Source organism: Silurus meridionalis, chromosome 3, assembly GCF_014805685.1.
Source record: "Silurus meridionalis isolate SWU-2019-XX chromosome 3, ASM1480568v1, whole genome shotgun sequence".
Classification (NCBI taxonomy): domain Eukaryota; kingdom Metazoa; phylum Chordata; class Actinopteri; order Siluriformes; family Siluridae; genus Silurus; species Silurus meridionalis.
The window spans coordinates 19,205,949-19,218,177 of record NC_060886.1 but is presented as its reverse complement, the minus strand read 5'-3'; the positions used below and the strand labels follow the sequence as shown (position 1 = coordinate 19,218,177).

Below are 12,229 nucleotides of genomic sequence, written 5' to 3'. Positions count from 1 at the left end.
ACAGATTCAGCACAGCAAGTTTTATTCATACATCAAAAAAACAGATCAAAATTTCCTCACACTATATACACTTATTACATACAATGTTTATACACATATTACATATTTTATACAAGAAAAATATACATAAAAATGTAAACTTTTGTATACAAAAAATACCTTAGACATTAAACAATACCAATAACAAAAGGTGACTAGATTATTAGCTCATCCTATCATTTAAAAACAGTTATACAGTACATTCACTGAGTATAGGAATTTGTCAGCCATTGTTCAGCTTTTAAGCGATTTCAAGTGCCAGCAGAGCCCTGAAGATGGCTTGCTTTAGAGGGTTGACAAGTTGACTGTGCAGTAAATCTCAATGCAACTTATATCCAGGTGTTAGTACAGCTGCAGGGATATGACACAATGGTGTGGAAACTAAAAAATTTCTGATAACCATTTCTGAATCAAGAAATAAGTAAATATTCCTGCATGCAACCTTTGATTTATAAGAACAAATTAAAAGATGAAAATCACTGATCCTACAGCATTGATCCTTCGTGGGTTAAAAATCGAATTCAATTTCATGGTTTCATTTTTATTTATTTCAAACTAAAAAATAAATAAATAAATCCATCACCACACCAGCATTCCTATGAAGCTCTCTCTTTGGACGCAAGCTTTCGCGTTAATTCACAAGAAATCGTTTGTGGTTGTATTCATGCAAACACCAAACTTTCCACTGTTACTGCTAGCTGGATTTTAATAGCTATCAAAAATACTGTTCACCACCATCTTTTTTTGCCCAAAAGAAATGACAAGAAATCACAAACAACATTCATTCAAATAGAAATATCAATCAATAGAATTTTGATAGCCATTAAAACTAGTGACAGGAACACAACTAGAACTCCACCTGGTATGTCCAACAATGTTTTCCTTTTAATTTTTCATAATCATTTTGTAGTCGTTTCACTGTCACTCGGATGAACTCGCCAATAAAACCCAATTACTTTCGAATTCAATTACTACTCTATAAATATGTTACATATGACAATATATGTGATCGTCATTCTGTCTAAAAACCTACCAAAACCATTGATTTACTGCCAGAAATGACTGTATTTAAAAACAGGCCATGATTAAGTGAAGGCTGCTGCCTCTCAGGGGGAAGGAGTCTGAGTGATATCGCCACAGTTTCCAGGCCGTGCAGCCAGTCGAGTGTGGAATTTAAACCTGGTTTACTGTGGAAATTTGAGCAGAAATGTGTGAAAAGTCCTGCTCTGTAGAAATTGCACCAAAGGTCCCAGCACAGCAAAGATAATTTAAAGACAATGCAGTCCTCATGTCTAGCCCCTATTAAAAGACTGCTTTAAAGAGAAACCTCACCAAGCCATTTTAAACTTAAGCACCATAGACAGGAATCCTTATATTTGGTGAAAAATCTATGCTTTTTTTCCCCCATTCGTCATAAAAGCTTTTTGTTTTCTGTATGTTAACGTTCTGTAAATGAGAATAACACAGTCTAACTAGAAGCTCTGTATTAGGCAGAAGAGTTCTTGCTCAGATTTTAATGAGAGAATTGTTTTTTTCCCCCCACAGACCCATTGGTCATGGGAGTCTGGCTCCTATGAGGTACACAACTCACACATGGTTTTGAATACTGTAACGATTGAATATGCTGATGTGCTTTATTGCTTTGAGTAACCAGGTTTTTACCTTCAGGTGCCTGTGAGGTCTCTGAACAGGAAAATGTACAGCCCAGGATAGGTCCACTGAGTAAGCTTAATCTGAGTGTCTGCATAAAAGGTTTAATATGTACAGTGCAAAATAAAATCTTCTGGATAAAAGCTGTTTGGCAGATAGTCCCAATGTTCTGACACCCTCACTGTTTTTTTTTTTTTTTATAAATAATGTGCACACGTAAACAGACAGACACTTCTGCTGTCTGCTTGAAGTCTTGAATGAAAGACAGAGAGGTCAGTGAGAAAGTTCATGATGTGGGAGAGGCAGTAACAGTGACCGTTGTTCTGGGTTAAAACCAAGCCTCCTACTGAAACACAAATTTGGCAAAAGAGATTGTTATCGTAATCCCCGCCTCCCCTGAAAAATGCTAGGATGTGGGTGTGTTTATCTGCTTGTTCACTTGCTCTGCTGGAAAGTGGGTGCGGCACTGTTGGCACCGGCAGCAGTGGCACTTGCACTCGTGAACCCCGTAGGAGGAGCTGTGGAACTGTGACTGGGCTGTACATCTTTCGGGATGCCGCTGTGAGAGGCAAGCTGATGACCGAAGGCTGCACTGAATTGTGGGAGCTGCAGTTTGGGCTGGCTAGTGCTGAGAAGGTCATGAGGGGAGTTTGGAGGAGAGGAGGAGGGAGCAGAGGGTGGATGTGTGATGGAAGGAGGAGTGGACAGAGAGGTGGAGAGGAGATGAGTGTCTTGTGTCAAAAGGTTCCCAAACTGCATTGGTTCTGTAAGGGAAAGGGCGAGGTTGCTCCAGGAGGAGCGAGGAGCGCCTGGTAATCCGCTGAGAGGCACCTCCAGTAGGAGAGGAGGCTCTGTCTGGTAGGACGCAGAGTGTGGGGAGGAGATATGATCGCTGTAAGGAGACGGCACATGGTCACTGCTGTAATGGCTGCCTGGAGGAGAGGACGGCAGCGTGGGCTCGGTTTTAGAGAGAGCCGAGTGAGGGAACGTTCGCTCGTTCAGTGTACGATTTGACCCTGCAGGAGGCGCTGAGGTGGTGGCTGGTGGTGGCTGAGGAGAGAGGGATGAAGGGAAATGATCATCTGCCGAGTGATGGAGGAGATTATCCTCCAGCTCCAGACTTGGGAAGTTGTCCGATGATATTCGGCCGTTTAGGAGATCGCCCATGGCTGTCACCGTGACTCCAGAGCCAGAAAAGACACTCATGGCACGATGGTCATCAGCTGGTGTCAGTTCAGCCATTGAGTTTAAACAAACCAGCGTGTCAGGATATGAGCCCATTGCCTGCAGCGCACGAACCAGCTCCTCCGCCTCTTCTGTGGTGGGAAGCAACTCGCCATTCTTACCTAAACGCAAACATTTTACCTTTTACCTCGCAAGATATATACACAACAATTACAGTTTAATTCTAAATAGCCTAGCAAATGATTAAAATGGCTTTTCTTTGCCATTTCAAAGGTTACGTAAACATTGATATTATGTAAACAATTAATAAATAAAAGAGTATAAATTAATGCCTGCGTTGCATGCAATTACCCTCAAACAGGTCAAAGTCCTGTAGGTCATCAGGCAATCTGGGCAGGACGTCAGAAAAGTCCTCCTGATTTAACTCCAGATCATTTGGAATGTCTGCGATATCAGTGGTGATGTCATCAGGAAGTTCATCTGCGCTGAGCTCAGGTGTAGAGGGGCTCCTGTCGAGAGAGAGCGAGAGAGAGAGCGAGAGAGAGATCTTAAAAAACGAATATCAGTGAAGTGCTACAAATATTCCCCATCGCATAACTTCCACCTTACTGTGTAGTAATGCAGAAAACTGAAACCCCGCGTCTAATACCTAATGCGCAATGATAACTGTAAAACAAAGGACTACTCTAGAGCTAGGCTTTTCTAGAGAACGTTGGACCAAGGAATGAACCCTCTCTCTAAACATATTTATTTGAAACTATTAGGTTTACACACACACAATAATTTTATCAAGTTATCAGCACCATGGAGCTTTTTATTCCTGAACTTTATACAGAGCAAACGTTTCAGGTCGAAGAGTTACTGTGAATAAAGTTCGATTCAACTAAACAAACAAAAACAGACTCGGGTGAATGCCACCAGTGTAAATGTTTTTAAAGAATCATGGTCCCTAACTAGGTTGTAGAGACCAAAATATTTGCAAAGATGAAAAACTCACTAGATTGAGATTATTACACACTTAATCTGACAGACATTTGATTGCCCAGGGAAAAAAAAAAAGCATTCCTTGTAGCTAGTACTGACACGAGTACTGACTCACAACAATGCTTTGTAAACCGTACATGATAAATGATCTACACTATTTCTAGAACCAGATATATTCTCTAGAATTATCTTGATATTTGAACAAGAAAGGCAACAACAAAAAAAAAATAAATTGCTTATGGTTCACACATGAAAACAGAAATAAACGTGTGAAAGAACTTTGTGAGGCTGAAGTGGTGTGTGCAGTAATGTACCTGATGCTGGCATGGTGGGTGGGCAGTGTCAATGTGGGTGGCATGGGCAGGTTGCCCTGTGGTAGTGCAGGAGGAATGGGTTTCTGGGGACGGCGCACTACTTTCCTCCGCTTTTTCTTGTGTTTCTTAGTCAACGCTGGTGGTTTGGTCTTTTTACGTGGCCGTCTCTGCTGCTGCTGTTGCACCCGCCTGTTACTATCCCCACGTAGGAAATTATCCTGCAGAAAACATACAAACCAAGCCCGTCAATAAATTCCTTCAACACAGTGGCAAACAGTAAAATCAATTTTTTTCAATCCCTTCTTTATTCTGTAACAGCCTGGTTTACAGCATAACTATATAGTGAAAAGCAGTTACGTGTTGCATATATAGTTATGAGTAGTAATAAAGTACTCGCAAGATTGATCCTACAGCAGAACACGAAAACACACCCAGGCAGAATGCATGATTATGTGCTTTCTGTTCGTATCGTATGACCCATATAATAGCACTGAGATAGTCTGCTGGAAAATATTACGTTAGCAGCATCATTATCAGTTTTACTCAGGCCTGAAATGATGCAAGCAACCTGATGACAACCGAGGAACATTGTGTACCAGCCAACCCGTGTAATAAAATTGAGCTGATAGATAATGCAATTAAAGACCTCAAAACTTTCTGCTGTCATTGATGTTAGGTGAGTGTAGCACTGCTTTGCCTATTTTGCCCAAAGCCTGTGTTACTTTTAAATACTTGCAAATTACACATTTGCTAATATATTAACAATCCATCTTGTATAATTGGGTTTGTAGTTCATCTCCAGAAAAATGACTACAGTAATAATATTTATGACTTATTTTTTCTATTTACCATTTTCTTGGCATGTTCATCACAGAGAGGTGTCTGGTGTGTGATGTCGAAGACGGGGACAGAGCACTGCTGCCCATCAGCAAATCGTGCTGTGCAGCTGGAAAAGAGCTGCTGTGAACGGTTCAGCAGGATATCTACAAAGCAACACTCAAGGAATAATACAAAACCAAAATAACCATCCCTATAAGATGTGGAACGTGCAGTCGCTAATAACCAAAATAAGGCAAAATACAAAACACACATATATAAAATATAATTGGTAAACTGGTGTTCATTCAAACTTTAGACAAAAGGATACGTTGGAAGCAGTGGCGTGTGAAAGGCAGAGATGGGTTGCTGCAGGGCTGACCCTTGGTGCTACCAGTGCACACAGATTTTTCCACTTTCTGTTGTACTGGATGCCTAGAAAACATGAAACAACCAACATAAAATCTAAATCTTTCAACATAAAATCTCTAAATCCTTTCTCACACACACACACACACACACACACACACACACACACACACATACACACACATACACACACATACACATACACACACACACACTTTTTATACCTGCTGGACATGTGTGATGTTTTGCTGAGATGCTGGATGAGTTCCCCTGTGCAGTCAGGGTCTTTGCTGGCTGCATGGAGCAGAGCTTTCCTGAAAGCGTATTTGTATCTTGTGTGCCGTGTGGCAGCTCGCTCTTGCCTACACAAGTGTTTGTAGCGCTCCTGCAGGTACGTACAGAGCTGAGCCAGACGAGACCGCCGAGGCTCCTCGCGTTCACCCACAGAACTGAAGAAAAAAATCAAAACAAAAAAGAAATTAGCGAAAATATTACAGCAAAGAAAATAAATCCCCTACAGTTATTTACAAGAAGGGCTACAAGAAACTACAGCTAATACACACTATCTTACAATATCCAAAAAGAAGTGAAACTTTCACATTTGTTATTTTGCCATTTCAAATTAATTCCTTACTGGTGTTGAGGACTCCCATCCTGCAGCCTCCTGGCCTGGGGCAATGAAGGAATTCTCTCATCATCTTCTTCTTCTTCATCCTCATCAGCACTTTCATCAGACCAGTCCAGTCCTGAATTTACAATTATATAAGTATGCATAACTCCATGAATACACCATAACTTACAGCAAAGAGCCATTTAATTGGGTTTCACTAGAAATATTTAATTACAGTTTTATTTATAATATATTTAAGTGGTAGGTAGTCGAGGTATTTAAGCATATTAAAACTTATTTAATGAGCTTTTAATACCAAGATGAGGGAAGAGGTCTCCATGCTCTTTGTGTCTGTTTGCACAGAGCTGTATAAGATGCTGTAGCCTTGACAGGCAGGCAGGGGGAGCTGTAAAGGCAGTGGGTCGCATAGTGATGGTGCGGCTCTGTGGACACTCCCAAGCGCCAGCAGGTGGATGACTGGGGGAAGTGTGGAGGGTTTTCCGATACTGCTGGCCTGCTGAGGGTGGTGTGGTGGGCACCAGGGAGGCTCCTGTTGAAGCTGGTGCTGTCTTGCATTGCAGAGCTTGTGATGGCCCCTGCTGAATAAAGGAAGCGTGACCAGCATGCTGCAAAGGTGGGGGAGGTGCAGGTAGTGCTGCTGGTGTTGGTGGTGGTAGATGTGGAGATTTGGGCAGTGTGCAGGCCACCGTGACGGGTGTTAATTGCTCTGAAGTGGGTGATGGAAAGTCAGCGTCATGACGTGGCCCTTGCTGACTGAGAACCAGCCGACTAGCAGGCTTCCTCTTAGGTACAGAGTTCTTGCGTGTGGCGCTCTCCACTCCATCCACGTCCTCTTCGTAAAAGGCGAAGGGGTCAAACAGGTGTGTGCTGGATAAGGCAAGGGGGGGCAGACGGGTACAGGGTGGAGAAGGAGGCAAACCGTCTAAGCCATTAGAGGCTTTGAGAGCTAGGGAGGGCACGGTGATGTTCAATGCTACAGAATCCAGCGCATCATGTTTCTTCTTACGCTCCTTCTTGGGGATGAAGCCCAGCACTTGCAGGTGGCTGTTACAGTATCTGAATAGAAAATATTGTATCATTGAAAACTAATAAAACAATTGTAATAAGTGAGTCATAAACTTTAACAAGTTAAACCAAAGTCATTTATTATAAATAAAACTAGAAATCACATTATTTGATCACTAACGCAACACTAATTATGTAGTCTTATGCCATTTGTAATCGTCAGATAATTCTGTACAGGTAATCACACACTTTACAAGCTGATCCAGGCATGTAGTTGTGAAATGTTTCGGCAAAAATAAAGGATCGACACTGTTTAGTTAGTTCCTCTGTTGAAGAAATAAAGGGCTGTTATTGCCTCATTTCTTTATTCTACTATAGGTAACCAGTCAAGCACCCTGTACAGATGCAATAGGATTATGAGAATGAATGCTTTCTGAAAACAAAATTACTACTACTCTACTGTAAAAGAAAAATTCAAGCCACACTGTGTCATTATTCGATGTGCAAACACCTGCAATTTTGTAGCTCTGCCCCAGTAGTTAAGCTTCATATGCTATTCTAAAATAATACATCTTAGTCACAGGACTGTTTTGTTTCTATGAGAGTAACCTCATATCATTCAGGTGGCTATAAATTACAAGTACAATGACAACTCACCTGCGGTCCTCGGCTTTGGGAATGGGGTTGGTGCATCGCTGGCTGTTGTACTTGGCCACATATTCACATTGTTTAAAGGGAGCTGTCTTGTCCTCTAAAACATGCCGTATACAGAAGGCGTATCCATTAAGTCTACGCTGCTTGCAGAGTTTTGGGCTGTATGAGCACAAAGGCTTATTGTCCACCTCCGAGAAGTGTATGTGTTTCCCCTCATACATCACGTGACTCTATTCCTTGAAAACATCAGCTGACAAAAAAAAAATAAATCGAATTAATATTGTAAGATGCACTTTATCAAAAATCACAATACACAACTCACATACCAGGATGAATATTGGGACTGAATTATTAGCATGTGCACATTTCACAATTTACATTAAATGTTATTCAGATCAAACAACCTGTCAAAATTGACTAATTATTATTCAGAATCAAATGCGGCCTATGGCAATTTCATTAGCTGGCATGCTGACCTGACCAAAAAAAGAAGCGATAGCTCATGTATTAAAATAATGCATGGAGAACTAATTTGCTAAAGTTCATTAAAACAGACTAAGGAAATAAAGCATCTATCAAACGTTTCTATTATACCACATATACCAGTCAAATTCTTTCTTTGCATATCCCAGTCACTGGGGCTTGAACCCCTGACCTTCTGATTAGTAACCCAGAGCCTTAATTACAGAGCTGCACCTCTGCCCATAAATATTAAGGTGTGTCATTCCATGGTATATTTAAATATATACACAACGAATAAAAGCATGATCCTTACATGACATCCGATTGCACATAATATGGCCACAATGCCGTAGATGAAAAGCAATTATATGACATAAGGAATATAAAAATGAATGTTTATATGTTGGCAGAATGCATGTCCGTTACACAGGGGGTTTGTCACAGGTTAAGTGTCAGGTGAGGAGACTGACACTTGTCAAACAGGTCTGTCAATACCACATGCAAATACACTGAGGTCACTGAGGACACTAAAGCATGGGGACAGGAGGAGACTTAAAATAAATAAATAATAGACCATCAGATGGGCCAAGCTCAGGCGAACCTGTACCATCTAGTATATGCATTATCATATGCACAATCAAATTATATGCATACAAATAACAATAGTTTAAATAGTATAAATGATCCGAACGGAATTCCAGTTAAAACCAAGCGGGGAAAAAAGGGGGCACGGGTGTACATTTTGTGGTTTGCGTTTTACTTTCGGTTTGTGATTTCTTACACACGATGAGTAAAAGCTATGAATCTCAACACCGGACAGACCAAAAGCTGTGAAATAACACGAGATCCTATAATCAGTCTATTGAAACCTAGTTTATTAGATAACCTTGTAATATTAATAGAGATTAAATCAAATTATTAACATACAGAAATACATTTATTTTCAATAGATCATTAAAACGACTTGTTTTGCATGCAGGTTATTAGAATTAATCCGTTTACACTGATGTACACCGTCGGTACAGATGCAGTCAGAATTAAATATGAAGTAATGATAACCAACTAAACAACTGTCACCATAACCGACCAGAATAAGCGAAAATTGTAAGGGGAAATGTCATTAGATTGCGTATAATATAACCAATGTTAGCTAAGAGCTAGGTATATATCATAGACAGCACTAGTTAGCTTAGCAAATATATTAAAAAACCCGCTGCGGTGGCTGGAAAACTAGCGATCAGTGCTAAAAACAAAGCCGCCGTATCCAGGAAACGGAGACACATGAACACAGTTCTTGTTTATTTTCTGTCTCCTGAGTGCCTATATTAAACTATTATATTTCATACAGAATTGTGGGATTCCCTTCTATTATTTAAATAGTGTGAACTGTGTTCATTAATCGTGTTTATCTTTGTCGCAAAAAAAGGCGAAGGCCTCTGTACTCAGGCCTACTGAACACCGCCGCTAAGATTAGCCAGTTCCGCAACATGCTAACTAATGTTCCGTTTCAATACCGTGTGCATTATCGCGGTCTTAAAAAACAAAAAGATAGTCATTTTTATGTGCGAGGATAAACCCTGACACATTTATACTTCATGTTGTCATTTTTAACATAGATATGGATCATAAATTGAAAGAGGGACGAAAGCAACGGCCTACAGAAAGCTCGCAATCCCCGGCCCTCGAGTGGGAAGCGTAACGGACTATAGAGCGCAGGAAAGCGGATGCCTCAGTAAGAGAGCGGCCGGATGTAAGACAGTTAGGCTTACCTTCAATTAGTACAGACTGTACAGGGTATTCACTCCTGGTACACTGTGGAAATGCCTAATCTCATCAGCTGGACCAGTTATGCGTCAGTACTCGACATACCACGGAAAATACTGCTTTTTGAAGCCGCTTGCCCGCAATTATAGCGTAAAGGTGCATTAAAATGTATATTACCCTCGGCTAACATTGGAAGTGCTAGGCTGCTGGTTTTTTTTTTTTAGTTCAGTCCTCGGTAGACTCCTCACAGCACCACTATCGGCACTGCGGGGACATGACAACACCGTAAAGCTCGACAACAACCTCTTCTACCATATTGGAAGTTGGGCTAGGTATTAACTATAGGCGAAATGCCGAATCATTATACACTTCCATTTCTTTAAACTGTCACAAGTCTGTGGGACAGAGGATGTCCTGAAATGTCCGGCAAGCAGAGAGTTTGAGTGGGTTCTGTAAAGCATTTTGTCAGGCTGACTACACGTCCTCCCTGATGTCGAGCTAAGTTGTGTCTGTGTGTGTGTGTGTGTGTGTGTGAGAGAGAGAGAGAGAGAGAGAGAGAGAGTGTGTGTGTGTGTGTGTGTGTGTGTGTGTATTAGTCACTGCATGACAGAACAGCTCGCTCTTTCTTATTGACCAGGAGCACTTTTCCTCAAAGAGGTGAGAGCTGTAAAATTTACACACACTGTGACCTTAAAGCAGTTTCAACAGTCAAGTTGTTAGAAACTTAAAAATCTCAGTCTAAATTCTCACATACACACACAAACACACACACACACACGCATATAGATAGATAGATAGATAGATAGATAGATAGATAGATAGATAGATAGATAGATAGATAGATCATGTGTTGTGATAAAATATAATATTCTATATTACACCCACATGGATGCATTTATTTACTTAATTACCTGATTATTTTAATGCATGTGGTCACAATTAATTACCGTCTGAATTGTTTGTAAAAATTCTCCCAATTTTCATACCTAATATTACAATAATAGATAAATGATGTAATGTATGGCCATACATAAAAAAACTAGTAACATTGACTTGTGTGAATGTAATGTATCTGACATTTTGCAAGAGAACAATGGACATATTGACAAACTAGCAGAATGTTTCATTGTGTTTGTCTGTCCAGTCTCTTTTCTCTCAAACTTGTATGTGATGAAACAACCAGTGCATTAAAAAAAAAGCTAGTCTTCATCTTGGGACAAAATAAAGGCTGCACAAATTTGCATTTATAAAATAGTAACAGCAGATTGCCAAATTAATAGTCTGTAAATTTACTTCGACTAGGCTTTTATTTGACCTGGGAAAATGCACAGTAAAAATATAGCTTGTGTACTTTCAAGTAATAATTTATAAATCATTGATGAGCTTTTTAAATTGTGCATGTAAACCTTTGAACCTGCTGCTTGCAATCTCTAGTAAACAAAACAAGTATTCTGTTAAAAAGGCTTGTTTTTTGTTGTTTAACCTCATGATTGGGTCAGTGTTAATAATGCAAAATTAAGTTAACAGCCAAAAATTAGCATATAAACAAATGCACATTGAGAACTGTGTAAATGTTTAAGGGATATGTGTAGAAATGCTGTAAAGCACAGATAAAGATAAGGACATGTAGAATTAAGACTAATATTGAATTAATATAATACTATCGCAATCTTATTGTAAGAGCTCTGTTCTCCACACCTTTATTAAGCTGATGGCTTCAGGTACACTTCTTCAGTAAGAATTCGAGGCTGTGTCCCAAAATACATAGTGTGCACTAAGTAGGAGATATATATATATATATTTTTTTTTACAAAATTGTGATTCAAGTGTTTGTAAACATCAGAATGACAGCTATTGTGTAAAAGAGCGGTACCTCATGACTGCATCTCTATAAATCTCACAGTGCACTGCCATCTCCAATCATCATCCACCAAGAGACTCATCTTACTTTTTCTAGCTAAAATCTAAATCCAGTAGAAAACAAACTTTTCTCTTTGGTCACTTCTGATTTTTTTTATATTATTTTAATATACATATTTTACTATTTTTATATTTATTTCAAGAATATCTGTATAATTGATTTAACCAAACAGCAAAAAATCAATTAAAAATAAATAAATCAATAAATCAATAAATCAATCCACACATTGTAGTGAGGAGGATATAACCAAGTTTGGTCCAGGCTATTTTTTCTTTAGAACTGGGTAATAGCACAAATTTAACAAGAAGGATAAAAATCAGCTGAATACCATATTTAAATCATTAGCATATTTGGCTTTGGTTTAAAACCCCACTTAATAACAAAACATATAAAGCTAAACCTCAGTCTCTGATAGAGGTCTGTGACTTTTTTTAA

General features: G+C 39.6%; 1 protein-coding gene across 1 annotated transcript; it reads right to left on the bottom strand.

The window, feature by feature from the left end:
- Positions 1 to 564: 564 nt before the first annotated feature.
- On the bottom strand, positions 565 to 10,397 carry LOC124379023 (INO80 complex subunit D). The gene is made up of 10 exons (XM_046839018.1): positions 9,879 to 10,397; positions 7,651 to 7,897; positions 6,284 to 7,044; positions 5,992 to 6,103; positions 5,582 to 5,806; positions 5,320 to 5,423; positions 5,022 to 5,155; positions 4,173 to 4,390; positions 3,226 to 3,383; positions 565 to 3,035 (listed from the first exon to the last, which is right to left on the bottom strand). The coding sequence occupies exons 2-10, from the start codon at positions 7,866 to 7,868 to the stop codon at positions 2,125 to 2,127; spliced, it is 2,841 nt and encodes a 946-aa protein (XP_046694974.1). The 5' UTR covers positions 7,869 to 7,897; positions 9,879 to 10,397; the 3' UTR covers positions 565 to 2,124.
- Positions 10,398 to 12,229: the final 1,832 nt, after the last annotated feature.

Bases quoted from the DNA above. Each gene is read 5' to 3' on its own strand.
- LOC124379023 (XM_046839018.1), bottom strand. From the start codon at position 7,868: ATGTATGAGGGGAAACACATACACTTCTCGGAGGTGGACAATAAGCCT. The intron at 5,424-5,581 runs GTATAAAAAGTG...CATGTTTTCTAG, and splicing joins ACATCACACATGTCCAGCAG to GCATCCAGTACAACAGAAAG. The intron at 4,391-5,021 runs GTAAATAGAAAA...TGTTTTCTGCAG, and splicing joins ATGAACATGCCAAGAAAATG to GATAATTTCCTACGTGGGGA.